Source organism: Anomaloglossus baeobatrachus, chromosome 3 (genome assembly GCF_048569485.1).
Source record: "Anomaloglossus baeobatrachus isolate aAnoBae1 chromosome 3, aAnoBae1.hap1, whole genome shotgun sequence".
Taxonomy (NCBI): Eukaryota; Metazoa; Chordata; class Amphibia; order Anura; family Aromobatidae; genus Anomaloglossus; species Anomaloglossus baeobatrachus.
The window spans coordinates 377,857,024-377,879,093 of NC_134355.1; the positions used below are offsets into that span (position 1 = coordinate 377,857,024).

General features: G+C 45.4%; 1 protein-coding gene across 1 annotated transcript in view; it reads right to left on the bottom strand.

Moving 5' to 3' along the window:
* SH3BGRL2 (SH3 domain binding glutamate rich protein like 2) overlaps positions 1-20,579 on the bottom strand; it is a 32,692-nt gene extending 12,113 nt beyond the window's left edge. Inside the window, exon 1 of the mRNA XM_075340174.1 lies at positions 20,339-20,579. Coding sequence (XP_075196289.1) covers positions 20,339-20,383 — 45 coding nt within the window. The 5' untranslated portion in view covers positions 20,384-20,579. The remainder of the gene's footprint in view (positions 1-20,338) is intronic.
* Between the last annotated feature and the right edge of the window lie 1,491 nt (positions 20,580-22,070).

Genomic DNA, 22,070 nt, shown 5'->3' on the forward strand with positions numbered 1-22,070 from the left:
TGATCATACATAAATTACGAAACACTGAAGACATATCTAAAGACTGATTTTTTTGTCACAATAAGTTTGTTGCTTTTTTTAATAAGAGTCATAGCTTCCATATGGGATAGGGCAATAAAGGAAAGCTTATCCTTCTCCCACTAAATTAAATTTACAACAGAAAAGGAAATTAAAACGTTTTAGGCAAAGCAATATATTTTGAGAATCATGAACCAGGTCAGTGAAGCCAAGCCCTTAAAGGGAACCTGTCGGGTCCCCTGTGCACCCAGAACCACAAGCAGCTCTGTGCACATACCTATAATCCCTGCCTAACTGTCCCTTCATCTAGTAGCATACATAAACAGATCTTTAGACAAAGTATTTCTAAAGTCTGCTTTTGATATGCTAATTAGGGCTTTGACTAGCCGAGGGGCGTTAGTTCCCCAACTAGTCGGCCACTTAGCACGTAATCACACTACTGTGGACATGATAGCGTGCTTTAGAATAGCCAGAGTCTTTGCCAGGGCTATAGAAAGCTGTTCACGCCCAGGGCTTTGTTCCCCCAGCATTGAGCTTCTCTGATGTCAGGAGTATGCATCCCAGATGCAGAGAGGCTCACTGAGCGTAATTGGAAGTCACTTATTAGGCTATGTGCAGTTTAAATACAATGAGTGTTTTATAAACAGGAGATCATCACTGCCAGACTATCAGAACTTGTACTACCTTAACAAATCATGACCCACAGCGCTAATTAGCAGCTTGCTGTCAATATACATTGTACACAGAAAGCTGCTAATTAGGGGTACTGATAAAATACTGTTCAAAAATGCTGCTGTGAATGAGGCCTTAAGCAAACACTTATTAGCAGTCTAACACCCAGATATTGAACCCGATTTGTTTTCCAACTTAAGCTTCATATAGAGGGTTCCAATTTTGTGGATCAGAGTGTTCACGCACTTCATGGCCATCCATTCCAGTCTTCTGCACATTATATGCAACTACTGAAGTCATGTGAGATTCATGCTACAAATTTGACAGGAAAGAAAAAAAAAAAAGAATATTTGCCAATATATACAGTATATCACAGAAGTGAGTACACCCCTCACATTTAAATGAAATAATATTATTAATAATAATATCTGAGCCAGCTTCTGTAGGCAGAGCCTCTAATTTCTGTCTTCAATCTCCAAGGTCTGGGAGACTTTGACTTAGGGCCTCAGTGTCTCCTTTGTGATGTATGCACAGCAGAGCCTCAGTGTCTCCTATGTGATGTATTTTGCACAGCAGAGTCTCAGTGTCTCCTATGTGATGTATTATGCACAGCAGAGTCTCAGTATCTCCTATGTGATGTATTATGCACAGCAGAGTCTCAGTATCTCCTATGTGATGTATTATGCACAGCAGAGTCTCAGTGCATCCTATGCCTATGTGATGTATTATGCACAGCAAAGTCTCAGTATCTCCTATGTGATGTATTATGCACAGCAGAGTCTCAGTGCATCCTATGCCTATGTGATGTATTATGCACAGCAAAGTCTCAGTATATCCTATGTGATGTATTATGCACAGCAGAGTCTCAGTGCATCCTATGCCTATGTGATGTATTATGCACAGCAAAGTCTCAGTATCTCCTATGTGATGTATTATGCACAGCAGAGTCTCAGTATCTCCTATGTGATGTATTATGCACAGCAAAGTCTCAGTATCTCCTATGTGATGTATTATGCACAGCAGAGTCTCAGTATCTCCTATGTGATGTATTATGCACAGCAGAGTCTCAGTATCTCCTATGTGATGTATTATGCACAGCAGAGTCTCAGTATCTCCTATGTGATGTATTATGCACAGCAGAGTCTCAGTGCATCCTATGCCTATGTGATGTATTATGCACAGCAAAGTCTCAGTATATCCTATGTGATGTATTATGCACAGCAGAGTCTCAGTGCATCCTATGCCTATGTGATGTATTATGCACAGCAAAGTCTCAGTATCTCCTATGTGATGTATTATGCACAGCAGAGTCTCAGTGCATCCTATGCCTATGTGATGTATTATGCACAGCAAAGTCTCAGTATCTCCTATGTGATGTATTATGCACAGCAGAGTCTCAGTATCTCCTATGTGATGTATTATGCACAGCAAAGTCTCAGTATCTCCTATGTGATGTATTATGCACAGCAGAGTCTCAGTATCTCCTATGTGATGTATTATGCACAGCAGAGTCTCAGTGCATCCTATGCCTATGTGATGTATTATGCACAGCAAAGTCTCAGTATATCCTATGCCTATGTGATGTATTATGCACAGCAAAACCTCAGGGTCTTCTGTGTTAAGTATATAGAGCAAGCTCAGTGTATCTTATGTGTTGTATATGCAGCAGCCTTGGTGTATCCTTGTATCTTCTGTAATGTATACTGCAGATCTTTCACCACTTTGATTCTATAATATTTTTATGTAAGCAATGAAGAGTTTTCCATTTTGAGGAGACATGCATTTGTGACGCCCCTGGACTAGTCAGGGCGTCACAGGGGACTGCACGCTCTTTATTCTTAGTGCAGAACTCAACCCCTCTTGGTTCTGGGTTCCCAACTTGCAGTACTGTCTCCATCAGCATCCAAAAATCCCAATCACACCTCACACCATACCCTGTCAGGCACACCAGTGGGCTGCTAAGCTGGAATAAGACCACCCACCTAGGGGTCAGGCAGGGAGGTGGGAGATGACAAGTCAGTCTAGAGTAGCCCTCGAGCAGTGAGGAGCTAGGAGGGAGCGTGTGGCTCCCGAGGAGGAGAAGATTGGGTCGCAGACGGTGGTCTGGACCCGGAGGAGTCGGAAACCCGGTCGTGGGATATTGGGACTCGATGCCTGGACTAGTCTTTGAGGACAGTCAGCAGCTAGAGTACAATAGCCGGTCCGGGACTGAAAGCACGGCGGGGTACTGGACCCTAGGTCGGGGAGAAGCTTCAAGCAACCCGGCAATTAACCTGCGGAGGATAGGGCCTTTATGGATGGTCCCCACGAAGCTCAGAGATCGGGGGCACTATCGCAACGAGGGGGATAGGGCTTTCCAACCAAAGCAGCCCACTGAAATCCCAAGCGTGAGCTCCTGAGAGCATAGCTCCTTCACTCAAAAAGTGGAAAGCGGGGCCTGGACAGCTTCAGGCTTACGGGCCACTTGGACACTAATAAAATTTGTGCATGGAGGCAGGCACTGGACCATCAGGCAGTGCTGCAGGGGATTTTTGGTGGATTTCCTGATGGAGAGGGGTTATCTCCGAAAAGCGTAGCATAAACCACCCTGCATTGCTCTTATTTGGAATTAACTCTTTATTGGCATAGCAGCGCGGACGTTTTTCCACTTATCCTTGTTTTTTTTCATAGGTCATGGCTGTTTAGCCTAAATATTGTATGACGGGACGGTGTTCATATTTGGAGATCCAAGTGTGGGTATTTTGCACACAAATTTTACACATTTGATTTTTTTTAAAGTGTTTTTAATAATGTTTTATGCTTAATACGCAAAAAATGATTTAGGTTATATTTATTCATGTTGAGGACTGTATATTATACAGTGCCAATATGCACTTTCTTCCCACTCTCACTAGTATAAATAGTGTGGTGCACGGATACAGTCTTGATTTACTAACTTATTGTATGTAACTCAGTGTGAGCACACCCTCCCCCTTTTGTTATACAAGTTCTCAGTGATTGATACCTTTTAATGGATAACTGAAAAGATGATTATAAATAGCAGTTTTCAGGACTTCTCAGGTCTTTTCATCAGGCTGAAGAGTCACATTTATACACAAGACACAGGGATCTGGTATTGACTTTGTTTCCTGAATAATAATATTCCTGTGTTCTGTTGTGTATAAATAAATATGTGACTCTTCAGATTTTGTCTTATACTCTGCCTGATGAAGAGACCTGAGAAATTCTGAAAGCTATTTAACATTTTTTCAGTTTGCCATTAAAAAGGCATCAACCACTGAACTCTCAGACTTTAAATTTTTCTCATCCAGCATGTGATACTGTTATATACAGTCATATGAAAACGTTTGGGCACCCCTATTAATGTTAACCTTTTTTCTTTATAACAATTTGGGTTTTTGCAACAGTTATTTCAGTTTCCTATATCTAATAAATGATGGACTGAGTAATATGTCTGGATTGAAATAAGGTTTATTGTACTAACAGAAAATGTGCAATCTGCATTTAAACTAAATTTGACAGGTGCATAAGTATGGGCACCTCAACATAAAAGTGACATTAATATTCTGTAGATCCTCCTTTTGCAAAAATAACAGCCTATAGTCGCTTCCTGTAGCTTTTAATGAGTTCCTGGATCCTGGATGAAGGTATATTTGACCATTCCTGTTTACAAAACAATTCCAGTTCAGTTATGTTTGATGGTCGCCGAGCATGGACAGCCCGCTTCAAATCATCCCACAGATGTTCAATGATATTCAGGTCTGGGATGGCCATTCCAGAACATTGTAATTATTCCTCTGCATGAATGCCTGAGTAGATTTGGAGCGGTGCTTTGGATCATTGTCTTGCTGAAATATCCATCCCCTGCGTAACTTCAACTTCGTCACTGATTCTTGCACATTATTGTCAAGAATCTGCTGATACTGAGTTGAATCCATGCGGCCTTAAACTTTAACAAGATTCCTAGTGCCGGCAGTGGCCACAGAGCCTCAAAGCATGATGGAACCTCCACCAAGTTTTACTGCGGGTAGCAAGTGCTTTTCTTGGAATGCCGTGTTTTTTTGCCTCCATGCATAAAGCCTTTTTGTATGACCAAACAACTCAACTTTTGTTTCATCAGTCCACAGGCTCTTCCAAAATGTAACTGGCTTGTCCAAATTTGCTTTTGCATACCTCAGGTGACTCTGCTTGTGGCGTACTTGCAGAAACTGCCTCTTTCGCATCACTCTCCCATACAGCTTCTCCTTGTGCAACGTGCGCTGTATTGTTGACCGATGCACAGTGACACCATCTGCAGCAAGATGAAGCTGCAGGTCTTTGGAGGTGGTCTGTGGATTGTCCTTGACTGTTCTCACCATTCTTCTTCTCTGCCTTTCTTATATTTTTCTTGGCCTGCCACTTCTGGGCGTAACAAGAACTGTACCTGTGTTCTTCTATTTCCTTACCATGTTCCTCACAGTGGAAACTGACAGTTTAAACAGACAACTTCTTGTATCCTTCCCCTGAACAACTATGTTGAATAATCTTTGTTTTCAGATCATTTGAGAGTTGTTTTGAGGAGCCCATGATGCCACTCTTCATAGGAGATTCAAATAGGAGAACAACTTGCAAGTGGCCACCTTAAATACCTTTTCTCATGATTGGATACACCTGCCTATGAAGTTCAAAGCTCAATGAGGTTAGAAAACCAATTTAGTGCTTCAGTAAGTCAGTAAAAAGTAGTTAAGAGCGTTCAAAACAAGAAATTGATAAAGGGTGCCCATACTTATGCACCTGTCAAATTTAGTTTAAATGCAGATTGCACATTTTCTGTTAGTACAATAAACCTCATTTCAATCCAGAAATATTACTCAGTCCATCAGTTATTAGATATATGAAACTGAAAAAGCTGTTGCAAAAACCCTAATTGTTCTAAAGAAAAATGGTTAACATTAATAGGGGCGCCCAAACATTTTCATATGACTAGTTAATGCCATTTCCATCTGTCTCATCCAGTTTAAGGCTGTGTACATTGAAGATAGTAAATTATTAATAAATCTTTCCCAGTGTGCCATAAAAACCTCTGAATTAAAACTTTTATTAAAAAGCAAAATATGAACTGGGCCTTTTTAAAACAAGTAAGTAAAACAAATAAGCCGACTATGTGATGAGATACATTAGGACAACATAACTAATGCAAAACTATTAAACTGCTGAATGGCAAGCCTAATTCAGCGAGGTCGTGCGTGCAAATGAGAACTCTGATGCCTCTGATTTCCTCCTTATGACTAAAGGGCGCTTTACACGCTACAATAAATCTTACAATGTGTCGGCGGGGTCACGTCGTAAGTGACGCACATCCGGCATAGCAAGTATGATTGTAGCATGTATAACCTCCGTGCAATTGCGATTGAACGAAAATCCGTTCATCGCATATACGTCGTTCATTCCTCAAAAATTGAACGAGCGGTTGTGCAATGTTGCCGAGGCAGCACACTTCGCAGTGTGTGACACCCTGGGAACATTGAACGACAGCTTACCTCTGTCCGCGGCTCCCGCCGACAATGCGTAAGGAAGGAGGTGGGCGGGATGTTTACGTCCCGCTCATCTCCGCTTCTATTGGCCGGCTGCTGCGTGACGTCGCTGTGACACCGAACGTCCCTCCCACTCCAGGAAGTGGACGTTCGCCGCCCACAGCGAGATCGTATGGACGGGTAAGTACGTGTGACAGCTTTTAATCGATTGTGCAGCACGGTCAAAAAATTGAACGTGTCGCACATACGATGGGGGCGGGTCACATCGCATGTGAAATTGAAAGGTGTAAAGCAGGCTTTACACATGAACGATAAACAGTTCGCCATACACTCCCACATAGGGCACAGCTACACAAAGCAAATACATTACACCACTGTCATCTGCAAGACATTCCACAGAAAGTGGTATTATTCCCAGATATCATGTTCACACTTGTTGTATCAGGTTTTAATCTGCGTTCAATACATTATTTTATTTGGAAAAACAAAACCGTCCATTACTTACAATAAGGCTTTATTGCCATCTCTATGGTGTCATGAGTCAAACATCTACAGGATTGGCACTTTTTTTTTTATACCAGCAAATTAGAAAATCACATTAACTTACTAACTCTCTAAGGACCAGTCCTAATTTGGCTTGAATGACCAAACATCTTTTTTTCACTTTTGCATTCTGGGAGCCATAAAGGTTTTATATTGTCGACAGCGTAGCTGATCAAGGGCTTGTATTTTTGGGAGGAGTTGTATTAGTCTATGACGCGCATGCATTTTTGGTGCGTTTTTTTGTGTCACAAGGTGGAGAAAATTTCTGCACCAAAACTTCAGCATGAAGACATTCCCTTATAAGGGAGCCTGTCGCCAGATTTGCCTCCCTATAAGTTTTGGCCACCATCAGTCAGCCCTTATATACAGTATTCTAGAATACTGTATATAAGTGCCCAGGCCAATTTATACAATGTAAAAAAACCAGCTTTTATTATACTCACCTGCGGGGGTCCGATGGGCGTCGCTAGTCTGTCTATTGGCTCCTATCTTCTTGCTTCGTGTGGATGACGCATCCTACGTCATCCACATACAGTCTGCCATTTCAATCCTGCGCACTCCTATCTGCCCTGCTGAGTGCAGATCAAAGTATTGTTTGTGGGCTATGAACTTTTCCGGCACCTATAATACTTTGCTCTGCCCGCAGCAAGGCAGAGAGAAGTGTGCATGTGCAGGAGCGCAAAGGCAGACTCAGAGTGGATGACATAGGAAGCGTCATCCACACCAAGCAGGGTGGTGAAGGAAGGAAAATAGGAAGCGAGAGACAGAGACCAGCGACCCCCATCAGACAGGATCTGACCGCACTGCAGGGGAGTATATTAAAAGCTGTTTTTTTATGTTATAAAGAGCAGCCTGGGCATTTATATACAGTATTCTAGAATGCTGTATATAAGGGCTTACTGGTGGTGGCTGCAGTTTATAGGGGACAAATCTAGTGACCAGTTCCCTTTAACTGTTTCAAGTTTCTTAAAACACCAAGCGATTAAAAGAAGTGAGCAGGCAATTCTTCAGGCGTTTTCTGCTCTGAAGGTGCCTTATATTTTAGGCCACAAGTTAATTGGAAGGCTCAAAAAGACACCTGTTAGGCTACATGTGCACGCTGCAGTTTTTGTTGCTTTGTCGTCGCTTTTTTTCAGGCAGTTTTGTTGTCAGAAAGTTCTGACTTTTGACTTTGCAGTAAAGTCTATGAGAATTCAGATTAGCTGTGCGCACGCTGCAGTTTTGTCTGCAGGGTTTTTTTCACAAACGTCTGACAAAAAAATGCTGGATGCCAGTCACCATATAATCTATGGGAACCAGAATCCGGCACAAAGTGCTTCATACTCACCGATCACCGGCGCAGCTGTCACGTTGCTCCCACGGCCTTTCATTCTTCTTTCGGGCTGCTCATTAGGCTCATACATATTCACTGCTTCCCTCGGCCACCGGCATCTGGTTGGTTGCAGTCAGACACACCCCCAAGCTGAGTGACAGTTGTCTGACTGCAATCACAGATGTCAGTGGGCGAGTATATATATTGTACAGTAAAATAATTAAATTTAAAATAAACTGTGTGTGGTTCCCCTAATTTTGATATGCAGCCAAGATAAAGCCCCACAGCTGGGGGCTGGTATTCTCAGACTGGGGAGGCCTATAATTATTAGGTCGCCCCCCAGCCTAAAAATATCAGCCTGCAGCCACCCGGAATTGCCGCATCCATTAGATGCAACAGTCCCAGCACTTTACCCTACTGTTCCCGATTGCCCTGGTGCGGTGGCAATCAGGGTAATAAAAAAAAAAAAAAAAAGTTAAAGTTAATGGCAGCCCAATGAGGGTGTCTCAGATGCCTGCCATCACTAATCTGTAAGGCTGCTTTTTACACATCCGGTTTTTGCAGTGCGGCTCAATCCGGCTCAAAAACCTATGCAACGGATGCGGCGGAAAAAAAAACCGGATCCGTTGCATACGTTTTTCCATGTAGCCCGTCCGTTTTTTGACAGTTGCAGCTTGATACTGAGCATGCGCAGTGCAAAAAAACGCATCCAGCGTCCATAGGCTTGCATTTTAAATTGCGCCGGATCCAGAACGATGCGTTTTCTTCGACGCACAAAAATAATGTGCCAGGCAACGTTCCATCCGGCCACCGCATGGGCTAAATTTGCCGCATACGTCAAAAACCGGACGCAACGCAAGGCCATGCGGCACAATATGGCGCTAATGCAAGTCTATGCGGAAAAAACCCAACCGGCGGAAAAAAAAAACCCCAAAAAAACCCCAAAGGTTGCGTTTTTTCTGCAAAGCGCCGTATTGTGCCGCTCAGCAAAAACCGGATGTGTGAAAGCAGCCTAAGTGAAAGTAAATTAACAAGGACCCAAAAAATCCTTTGAAATAAAAAGAAAAAAAAGCACCCTCTTTCACCACTTTATTAACCGTCCAAACATCCCTCCAGGTCCAACGTAATCCACATGAGGTCCCACGACTCTTTCAGCACTGCTACATCTGACAATCACAGCGAGAGCCATAGAACATGACTGCCCGGTGTGAGGTTCACGCAGTGACTGAAGTGAGCTGCGCGATCAGTGGGGACGTCACTCAGGTGAGTCCTCCACCTGTGGCTAAATTCAGTCGCGGCCTGATTAGCGGTCACGAGTGGAGGACTCCAGCTGTGACAGCAAATCACCTGAGTGACGGCACCGCTGATCACGCGGCTCACTTCAGTTGCTGCCTGAACCTCACAGCGGCCAGACATGTTCTATGGCACTTGTTGTGATTGTCAGATGTTGCAGTGCTGGAAGGGTCGTGGAACCTCGTGTGGATTACGTTGGACCTGGAGGTGTGTTTGGAAGGTGTTAATAAACTGGTGAAACGGTGCTTTTTTGTCTTATTTCAAATAAAGGATTTGTTGGGTGTTTGGGAGTGTCTCAGATACAGGTCAATCAATCATCTAGGGCTTAGTAGCAGCTGTGGGCTGTTATTACCCCGATTGGCACTGCACCAAGGCAACGGGAAGACCCAGGTTCATCATCAGAATTGGTGGTGGCTGTGGGCTGCTATAGTTAGGCTCCGAAAAGGCCAAATAACGATGGCCCTTCCAATCCTAATAATATCAGCCCCTAGTTGTCTTCTGTACCTTGGCTGATTTTAGAAAAATGGGGGAAAATTGTTTTTTAAAAAAAAGTGTGGGATCCCTTCTATTTTTCATAACCAGCCAAGGAACAGCAGACAGCTGAGTGTTGCACCCTGCTGCTGCTGCTGTTCCTGTGCTGGATATGAAAAATTGGGGGGGGGGGGGGGTACTCCCACGTTTCCTTTTTTTTTTTTACCAAAAAAAAACAAAAAAACAGATGGCCGAGCTAGCTATCCCTCTATTAAGCTATTCTGTTATTTATTTCTATCTATTCTTTTATAGCTATCAATTGTCCTATTATATTTTGTTTTTCCTTTAAAAACGCATTAACAAAAAACACGGCAAAAACGCATCATCACAACAAGCGTTTTTTTTACATTTCCAGGCTCTCTGTGACAAGGTGCAGTTTTGGTTGCAGTTAAAACTGCAGCGTGTGCATTTAGCCTAAGACTCCCAGGGTGACTTTTTGGGCGTTTTGCTTGAGTGGTTTCTTCATTGTTTAACATAATTTTTGGCCGTTATGCACCTTTTGGAGACCAATGTCTTGCTGCCCAAGTCAACTAGGAATATACAGCCGAAAATAATATACAACAGAGCTCACTGACTCCATCTCCATCATTGCTGTCAATGCCCCATTAGTGCATATATCTGAATCCCATTTTGTGGGGGTTCAGGCATAAGTTCTCGGCAAATACAAGGAACATAATGTGAACAGTGTCTAAAGGCCCCTTTAAACACAGACTTTCTAGTGATCCCACCAGCGATCCCGACCTGGCCGGGATCGCTGGAAAGTCTCTGGTGAGCTGTCAAACAGGCAAACCTGACCAACGACCTAGCTGGTCATTGGGGACGTATCAAAGCAGCTATTTGAAAGAGAAGTCGCAAACGAAGTCGTAACGGTGTCAAACACAACGATGCTTGCTGCGCAGCGGGAAACAAAGGACCAAAAATTGTTCCTTTGAGATGTGTAGCGATCAGCGACCTCACAGCGGGGTCCAGGTTGCTGATGCGTATCACACACTGCAATGTCACTGGGAAGGTCGCTATTACGTCACAAAACCGGTGATGTTACAGCGATATCGCTAGCAATGTTGCAGTGTGTAAAGGGGCCTTAAGGCCATACACTTACACAGCAGTATTTTGGTCAGAAAACAAAAGCAGGGTGAGACTTAACAAGGAATAAATATAATGGAAAGATTTGAACCTCTTCCTTTCCTAGTTATCGCTTATACTCAAACAAATTATTGACCAATGAGTAGATCTGTAGGCTAGTGGAAAGCGAGACTGGTGCCCATAATATGACTATACATTACTAGATTTACTTTATTCATATGCAATACTAATTTATCACCCCAAAAAAAGCTTAAACTTCCATATGCTCATAGATCCAGCCTTCACAGAAACGAAAGAATGCAGAAACTAGTAATATCTGCAGCCTCTGTCATTTTTCATAGTAGCAGAGACAGAGATTGATGCTGAAGACTATTCCTGTGGGCACCAGGGAGGAAGAAACATAATGGCAGCTAGAAGCACACGTAATCGCCCTAAGCTGTCCCCATCTCACGGAATAAACAGCAGGGGGGCCTTCTGCTTCCATATAGCAGGTGAGATTTTTTTTTTCCCCATGTTTGTCAAACAGTTGTTCTTTTGCTTTTATATACTTATGAATTTGACTGAAATTATAGCTTTAAAAGTAAATCGGCCACACCAGAATTGTAAATCCAGCTAATTTATCTGGAATATGGTGCTGATGTTAACTTTCCCAATCGAGCCTGTAAAGTTGATGAGTGCGTATAGGCAAGTGAGAACCCTCTGGATGGCTTCCGTACTATTTTCTGCTCTTAAACTACAGTTGGACTAATGGGGAAAATACCTTGAAAATGTGTTTCCCTTTCTTTACATATAGCCCTTGAATAGTTCACATAGTCCATCCAGCCGCAAACTCTGGTATTTTTCATATACCGCACTCATCAACTTGTGAGAATAGACCCCAGAAAAGCTCCACAGGTCCACGTGGCGTTTACCATTAGGCTTATGGTCGAAAATCTCACCAAAAAAGGAGTCAAAACTACAGTATATTCATGGGAAATAAAGCAAATTATAGAGATATTCCGCCCTTCACAGCAGCCCATAAAAGTCTTTCAGTGGGTCATTAGCTTTCTGATCGGACACGCTTTTCTATGTAGTAACTTGCTAATATTGGCCAATATAGCAGGTGAAACAAATATTGAACACGTCGACATTTTTTTTTACATAAATATAATTTCTATAGGTGCTACTGAAATTAATTTCTCACCAGATGTCAGTGACAACCCATCCAGTCCACACAGGCAAATAAATTATACCACAGAAATCAATAAATGTGTAAGGCTGAGGTCACAAACATCAGATGCAAGAGCATCGGAAGGGATATGCTCATGACCGTCAGCTCTGGCTCTGCTGCGAGTGTGATCTGAGTGTCATTACTGTGATTGGATCACAGGTGCAGAGAAGACTGACAGATTATCTCCATCTTCTCCAGTGACTCTGTGTATGGGTGGAAACACATCTATGCGAGTAAAATCGGTCCGACTGGGCTGAAAAAAACTCGGCTGATTTTAGTTCACGTTAGGTGCGAGTGCAACGCAAGTGCGATGCTATTTCTGAGATTTTACTAGCGTGTGTAATGCGTGTGTAATGCGTGTGTAATGCGTATTTTTTACTATGTCATCTACCATTCAGCGCTGCTACATGGCCGCTGACAGCAGACACAGACAGCCATGTAGCAGAGCTCAACGGCAGATGACAGCAGACACAGACAGAGCCGCACTGTCAGAATGAACTCGGGTGAACTTAACCCGATTTCATTGTCATGCTGCGGCTCTGTCTGTGCCGCGTCCTGATTAGCGGTCACCAGTGAAGGACTCACCGGTGACCGCTAATCCCCTGAGTGACTGAAGTTAGCAGCCCTCTCTCATACTCACCGATCCCCGGCGCCGCGCTGCACGGCATTCACACTGCTCCGGCGGCTTTTACCATTTTGAAAAAGCCGGCCGCCCATTAAACAATCTCGTATTCCCTGCTTTCCCCGCCCACAGGCGCCTATGATTGGTTGCAGTGAGACACGCCCCCACGCTGAGTGACAGGTGTCACACTGCACCCAATCACAGCAGCCGGGTCTATACTGTGCAGTGAAATAAATCATTAAAAAAAATGGCGTGCGGTCCCCCCCAATTTTAATACCAGCCAGATAAAGCCATACGGCTGAAGGCTGGTATTCTCAGGATGGGGAGCTCCACGTTATGGGGAGCCCCCCAGCCTAACAATATCAGCCAACAGCCGCCCAGAATTGCCGCATACATTATATGCGACAGTTTTGGGACTGTACCCGGCTCTTCCCGATTTGCCCTGGTGCGTTGGCAAATCGGGGTAATAAGGAGTTAATGGCAGCCCATAGCTGCCACTAAATCCTAGATTAATCATGTCAGGCGTCTATGAGACACCCTCCATGATTAATCTGTAAGTTACAGTAAATACACACACACATGAAAAAATCCTTTATTAGAAATAAAAAAAACACAAACACATTCCCTCATTACCAATTTAATAAGCCCCAAAAAGCCCTCCATGTCGGGCGTACTCCACGGACCTCCAGCGTCGCTTCCAGCATGAAGGTGACAGGAGCTGCAGAAGACACCGCCGCTCCGGTCACCTACAAGCAGCAACTGAGGTGAGTAGCGCGATCAGCTGAGCTGTCACTGAGGTTACCCGCTGTCACTGGATACAGTGGTGACAGCGATTAACCTCAGTGACACCTCAGCAGATCGCGCTACTCACCTCAGTTGCTGCTTGGAGGTGACCGGAGCGGCGGTGTCTTCTGCAGCTCCTGTCACCTTCATGCTGGAAGCGACGCTGGAGGTCCGTGGAGTACGCCGGATATGGAGGGCTTTTTGGGGCTTATTAAAATTGGTAATGAGGGAATGTGTTTGTGTTTTTTTATTTCTAATAAAGGATTTTTTCATGTGTGTGTGTGTGTGTTTATTTACTGTAACTTACAGATTAATCATGGAGGGTGTCTCAGACGCCTGACATGATTAATCTAGGAATTAGTTGCAGCTATGGGCTGCCATTAACTCCTTAATACCCCGATTTGCCAACGCACCAGGGCAAATCGGGAAGAGCCGGGTACAGTCCCAGAACTGTCGCATATAATGTATGCGGCAATTCTGGGCGGCTGTTGGCTGATATTGTTAGGCTGGGGGGCTCCCCATAACGTGGAGCTCCCCATCCTGAGAATACCAGCCTTCAGCCGTATGGCTTTATCTGGCTGGTATTAAAATTGGGGGGGACCGCACGCCATTTTTTTTAATTATTTATTTATTTATTTCACTGCACAGTATAGACCCGCCCACCGGCTGCTGTGATTGGGTGCAGTGTGACACCTGTCACTCAGCGTGGGGGCGTGTCTCACTGCAACCAATCATAGGCGCCTGTGGGCGGGGAAAGCAGGGAATACGAGATTGTTTAATGAGCGGCCGGCTTTTTCAAAAGAGGAAAAGCCGCTGCAGCAGTGTGACAGCCGTGCAGCGCCGCGCCGGAGATTGGGGAATGGTAAGTATGAGAGAGGGGGGGAAACTGACCGACAGACTGTGAGAGAGGGACAGAGATAGTGACGGACCGACAGAGAGAGAACGACTGACAGAGAATAGTGATTGACAGACATTGGGAGACATCGCTCGTTTCCAGTGTTTTAGGAAACATGCGAGAAATGTATTTAGAAAATCGGATGTCACTAGGATGGTGTGAATGCCGTCCCGTGACATCCGATTTTTTACACGCTCCCATAGACTTGCATTGGAGAAACTCGCAGTAGAAACTCGCAAAAAAGCAGCATGCTGCGATTTTTTTCTCAGTCCGATTTGGACTGAGAAAAAAATCGCAGATGAGAGCTGAATCATTCACTAACATGTGTCCGATTCCAATGCGAGATTTTCTCGCATTGCTCTACTGCGAGAAACTCGCAAGTGAGAAGCAGCCCTATTTCGTGCAGTCCGATGTTTTACACTCAGCTATAGACTTGTATGCATGCTGCAATTTTTTCCTGAGTCCGATTAGGGATGAGTAAAAAAAAAAAAAAATTAAATAAGTTGCAGATCTGAGCTGTCTCATTTACTGGCATTGGGCCAAGTGCAATGCAAGATTTTCTAGCATTGGACTCGTACGAGTCATACACCAGTGTGACTACCTGAATAGTGAGAACTGACAGGTGTTTAAAAAAAAAAAAAAAAAAAAAAAAAGGTATTGCACACGCGTATTGAAAGTTATTTAATACTTTGTGATGTTAGCTTCAAGACCCCTTCTGTATGGAGAAACTAATCACATGTAGAGTTGAGCAAGTACCTAACTCTTTGTACTCGCTATACTCGATACTAACTAGAATACTGTCTAATACTTGCGTATTCATTCCGAATAACCTGTGCAATGCAAGTCAATGGGAAAAACTCGCAATGTAACGAGTAACCCGAATTCAGCACTATTAGCTACTCGCATGAATAGTGCGGAATTCGGGTTACTCGTTACATTGAGAGTTTTTCCCCATTGAGCTGCATTGCAGACACTATTCGGAACGAATACACAAGTATTAGACAGTACTCGTTAGGAGTATAACAAATAGTTAGGCACTCGACCAACTCTAGTCACATGTATTGCTCAGATGTGATTTTGGCCCTTCCACTTTCAATCCTGAAGCCCTCCTGTGCTCCTATGAACTCAGCTTTAGTTCCTTCCATAAATTTTCCATTGAATTCAGGTCAAATCTGGTCCATTCTAGCAGCTTTATTTTCTTTCTCTGAAACTAATTCAGAGTTTTCTTGCTTGTGTTTAGGATTATTGTCTTGCTGAAATGTCCATCCTCGTTTCATCTTCATCATCCTGGTAGATAGCAGTAGATTTTTATAAAGAATCTCTTGGTACATTTATCCATTCATTCTTCCTGCAATTATATGAAGTTTACCAGTATCGTATGCTGAAAAACAGCCCCACACCATGATACTACCTCCAAACTTAACTGTTAGTATGGTGTTTTTGGAGAGATTTGCAGTGCTTTTTGGGCTCCAAACATGGTGGCATCCAAAAAGGTTAATTTTTATTCTCATCTGACCAGGCTATAATCTCACCGTATTTCAAAGGCGTGTCTAAATGTTGTTGAGTACATTTTAAAAATGCACTTTAACATGCTTTTTGCTAAGCAATGGAGTCATGCATATTGAGCATACATACAGGCCATGGAGGTTGAGTGCACTACTCATTGTTTTCTTTTAAATAATTGTACTTTTTGATTCCAGATTTTTCTATTCCTCGCCACAGGTGGTTATTGGCTCTTCTGATAATTATGTTCACTCCTCTGTCTGAAATCTGGAAGAGAGTACCTGGTCATGGCCAGTTAATGGTGAAATTATGTTTTTTCCACTTTCAGATTATGGCGCCAACAGTGCTTACTGGATCCTTCAGTAGTTTACAAATTCTTCTGTAACCATTGCCATCAGTATGTTTCGCAACAATAAGGTTGCAAAGATCTTGAGACAGCTTACTAGTTTTACCCATCATGAGATGTTTATTGTGTGGTACCTTGTAATGAGACCTTTGTATTGACCATCAGTTGAACCAACTGGTATTATACTTAACTTAAGCTGGGTTCACACATAGCGACATCGCTGTTACGTCACCATTTTCTGTGACGCAACAGCGACCTTGTACGTCGCTGTTATGATCTCTGCTTAGCTGTCAAACACAGCAGACGCAGCAGCGATCATAACGACACGCGTCGCTGTGGAAGCCATGCTGCACTGGTAACTAAGGTAAATATCGGGTAACCATTACCCGATATTTACCTTGGTTACCAGCGCACACGCTTAGCGCTGGCTCCCTACTCTCCTAGCCAGGGTACACATCGGGTTAATTACCCAATGTGTACTCCGGCTACGTGTGCAGGGAGCCAGCGGTGTGCTTTCTCGCTGCCAGTGCCGGCTCCCTGCTCACATAGCTGGAGTACACATCGGGTAATTAACCCGATGTGTACTCTGGCTAGGAGTGCAGGGAGCCGGCAGCACTGGCAGCGTGAGAGCGGCGGTGCTAGTAACTAATATAAATATCGTGTAACCAAGGAAAGGGCTTCTTGGTTACCCAATGTTTACCTTGGTTACAGCTTACCGCAGGCTGCCAGACGCCGGCTCCTGCTCCCTGCTCACTTCAGTTCGTCGCTCTCTCGCTGTCACACACACACAACGATGTGTGCTTCACAGCGGGAGAGCGAGGAGCAAAAAATAAAGCAGGACATTCAGCAACCTCACAGCAGGGGCTAGCTCGTTGCTGGATGTCACACACAGCGACGGGACGTCGCTGCCACGTAACGGAAAATGGTGACGTAGCAGTGACGTCGTTGTCGCCGTCGCTGTGTGTGACACCACCTTAAGTGGTAAGATTGCCTTCTAATTACTGATAGATTTCAGCTGGTGTCATGACTTTCCATGGCTTTTTGCACCTCCTTCCTCATGTGTTCAATACTTTTTCCCTGTTGGCATTTCTCACTGTTAAACATCACTAAACCTATGGAATTCTATGATATTTCTTTCCCTGTGTAAATTGGATGGATTATTGAAATCTAGTGATGAATTGAAATTCAATAGCATCTTTAGAAATATATTTAGTTAGAAAATTGGTTATTTATTTCACCAGCTGTTTGTTCTAAGCTGTCCCACCAGTAGTGATATAGTGATGAGAAAACATTGCAGTAAATATTTGCACCAGGTACTGTACACAGAAAACACAATAGTCACAAGCTGAGCTATTGTGGAACTATGAAAAATCAAGGAGTGCCTGATATAGGCAATTCTTTACGGCAGGATTACTTCTAGTACAGTTACTCAATGCACACTACTCATGTATATAATAATAGACATAGGGAGTGGGGGGGGGGGGTGTCAAATAAAATAAAGGCTTATTCACAGGACTGTATCGAGATATGGACAGGTCACATGGTTAGGAGTTGATGTGACCGCAGTCCATGTGTCCTATTATGAAGATCTCTATCCAACTCTTAGCTGTAGGTGCAACTTGTGCTGTTTTCTATGCTGGTAAAACACTCATGTGAGTTGTGCCACTGACTTTTTACAGGTTCAGTGTGCACAATAAACTGCACAAGGACAATGACTATAGCACAGTTCACATAAGCCATTTTCCGTGGGGAGGGGAAAAAAAATAGAAAATGATCATTTTGCTAAGTCCTGGAGCTACATTCACACAACCATATTTTCAGTCCATGTGCTGTCTGTGGAGAAACTGATCTCACACACAGCACTCGGACCCATGTTATTCAATTGGGCTGCTCAGATGACCATTTACATAGATTTCATGTCCATGTCAAAGAAAATTAAAAAAAAAAAAATCAGAATGCATAAGTATCTTCCGTATTTCAGATGAGGCTCACCTATTCAAGTCTATGGGTACATAAATGAAAGGAAAAAAAATTGAATCCCATCCATATAGCATCTGATTTTTGTAGAAACATTGTAATTATCACATTTCATTTAGTATTGAAGTACGGTATATACATAGTTGCAATATAAATATATGGATGACAAAACAAGAAAACTTGGCCATATATTCTGAATGAAATTCAGCCAATTTCTTTTTAGGTTAGTGTCATCTTAGACCTAGGGGCTCATTAGTCTGTGGGCCTGTTCTCACGTCTTTGGCGTGGCCTGCACAAAGTCACAGAGACATGTCCGACCTTAATCTGTTCCGCAAATGAAAATCCCATTGCAAGTACAGTATATGGGTCTGTAAAAATAAACACTGGACAGCACTCCGATGTCAGACTGTTTGCTGTGAGAAGGTTGAAAAACCCTTCATTTTACTTTTTTCTTCATCTGAGAAAAACTGACCACAACCCCCCCCCCCCCCTTCACCGCAAAAGCCGCACGCCGACCACAACCCCCCCCTTCACGGCAAAAGCCGCACGCCGACCACAAGCCCCCCCCCCCCCTTCACGGCAAAAGCCGCACGCCGACCACAACCCCCCCCCCCTTCACGGCAAAAGCCGCACGCCGACCACACACCCCCCCCCCCCCCCCTTCACGGCAAAAGCCGCACGCCGACCACAACCCCCCCCCCCTTCACGGCAAAAGCCGCACGCCGACCACAACCCCCCCCTTCACGGCAAAAGCCGCACGCCGACGACAACCCCCCCCCCCCCTCACGGCAAAAGCCGCACGCCGACCACAACCCCCCCCTTCACGGCAAAAGCCGCACGCCGACGACAACCCCCCCCCCCTTCACGGCAAAAGCCGCACGCCGACGACAACCCCCCCCCCTTCACGGCAAAAGCCGCACGCCGACCACAACCCCCCCCCCCCCTTCACGGCAAAAGCCGCACGCCGACCACAACCCCCCCCCCCCTTCACGGCAAAAGCCGCACGCCAACCACAAACCCCCCCCCCTTCACGGCAAAAGCCGCACGCCAACCACAAACCCCCCCCCCCCCCTTCACGGCAAAAGCCGCACGCCGACCACAAACCCCCCCCCCCCTTCACGGCAAAAGCCGCACGCCGACCACAAACCCCCCCCCCCCTTCACGGCAAAAGCCGCACGCCGACCACAACCCCCCCCCCCTTCACGGCAAAAGCCGCACGCCGACCACAACCCCCCCCCCCCCTTCACGGCAAAAGCCGCACGCCGACCACAACCCCCCCCCCCCTTCACCTTCACGGCAAAAGCCGCACGCCGACCACAACCCCCCCCCCCCCCTTCACGGCAAAAGCCGCACGGCGACCACAACCCCCCCCCTTCACGGCAAAAGCCGCACGCCGACCACAACCGTCCCTCACGGCAGTAGCTGCACTCCGACCAAAACCCCCCCTCACCGACCAAAACCCCCCCTCAAAGCAAAAGCCGCACCCCGATCCCCACACACACACACACACACACACACACACACACAAAAACAAAACACTTGGACTGTATTTTGCGCAAGAGAAAAAAAATAGCGATAGGGATAGTTATAAACTGAGTATATGGCTTCCTTCACAATTATGGCTCTATAAACAAAAATGTCAAAAATGTCTCACCCTGAAGTATATGGGAGCCTGCAGGACTGGTCTAACCTGCTATACACCAGGTGTATACCTACAGGAGGGGCACACAATCATACACATGCACTAAACTTCAGCTGCCCCTTGCCTGAAATCCGAGGGGCACACCCAGTGTACCCACATAACAGACTGGTAATAGTGGATGACACGGATGGAGGAGTGGCAGTGCCAAGTGAAGTCTGAAAGCCCCATCTGTGAGCCCTGGAATCAGGTGTGTGGCCAGGCTGGACCCATCCCCCACACAGAGGATGCCGATAGCCACGATGTTCTCCAATTCATTGGACCCACAACACTGACTTCATAAAATAACTAGGGAACAAGCAGCATTAAGTGCAGGGGAACTCCATTGGCGCACTCACCGTGGTGGAGCAGGAGGAGGAGGCCGTGTACACTCGGGTCACCATCTTCCCAGCAGACGGGTCTCCTCCCGGGATACCTCCAGCTCACACTGGTACACACTGAGAACACCGGGGTGCGTGTCCCTAATGCCCGGCCGCCACTCCGCTCAGCTACCTCCCACTGCACCGCCCAGACCGGGGAGGAGGAGCCGGCCAGAGGGCGCTGGGCAGTAATACGGGCGCACATCGCTACGTTACCGAACATTGCCTCAATAGTGCATAGGCGCGGATCCGAAAATGGTCGCAAAGCCGAGCGCCAGCCATAAAAAGTGGCGAAGCACGGCCCGTGATATCATTATCGCCTTCGGTCCGCGGGTATATAGCGCCACCTGCTGGACACCCAGTACATTACATGGCATTGTGACAACTGTCGGATTAGCGTGGTGAGCTACAATACCTCAGCAGGCGGACACTGTCTTTGTACCGTGCTAGCTAGAAAAAGAAATAACTGAGACTCCTCACTGAGCAGGGGCGTAACTAGAGTTTGATGGGCCCCGGTGCAAAGTTCAGACCTGGGCCCCCCCTCCACGTACATCGACATTTAGGGTACAGGATAATGACGCTGACACTTCGCTCTTACCCACAGCACCCAGATTTCCCATGATCTGAAATCCCTCTATCAGCACCCAGCTTTCCTATGTTCTGATATCCATCTTGTCCTCGGCACCCAGCTTCCCCATGCTCTGCTATACATCTTTCCCTCAGCACCCAGCTTTCCCATATCAGAGCATGGGAAAGCTGGGTGCTGAGACATGACGTATAGCAGAGCATGGGAAAGCTGGGTGCTGAGACATGTATAGCAGAGCATGGGAAAGCTGGGTGCTGAGAGATGTATAGCAGAGCATGGGAAAGCTGGGTGCTGAGAGATGTATAGCAGAGCATGGGAAAGCTGGGTGCTGAGAGATGTATAGCAGAGCATGGGAAAGCTGGGTGCTGAGAGATGTATAGCAGAGCATGGGAAAGCTGGGTGCTGAGAGATGTATAGCAGAGCATGGGAAAGCTGGGTGCTGAGAGATGTATAGCAGAGCATGGGAAAGCTGGGTGCTGAGAGATGTATAGCAGAGCATGGGAAAGCTGGGTGCTGAGAGATGTATAGCAGAGCATGGGAAAGCTGGGTGCTGAGAGATGTATATCAGAACATGGGAAAGCTGGGTGCTGAGAGATGTATAGCAGAGCATGGGAAAGCTGGGTGCTGAGAGATGTATAGCAGAGCATGGGAAAGCTGGGTGCTGAGAGATGTATAGCAGAGCATGGGAAAGCTGGGTGCTGAGAGATGTATAGCAGAGCATGGGAAAGCTGGATGCTGAGAGATGTATAGCAGAGCATGGGAAAGCTGGGTGCTGAGAGATGTATAGCAGAGCATGGGAAAGCTGGGTGCTGAGAGATGTACAGCAGAGCATGGGAAAGCTGGGTGCTGAGAGAAAGAGCCTTTTTCCCTCAGCACAAAACGTTCCCATCCCCTGCCTGTATCTTTGTCCCCCCTTGTATATAGTTCTCCAAATACAATAATGGCCCCCACATAGCCTTCCAAATAGTATAAAGGGTCCCACATAACCCTTCATATATTAGAATACACTTCCATAGCCCTCCATGTATTATAATGCATTTCCCATAGTTCTCCATGCATTATAATTCACCCCATAGTACTCAATATATAATACTGCACCACATAGTCCTCCATATATTATAATGC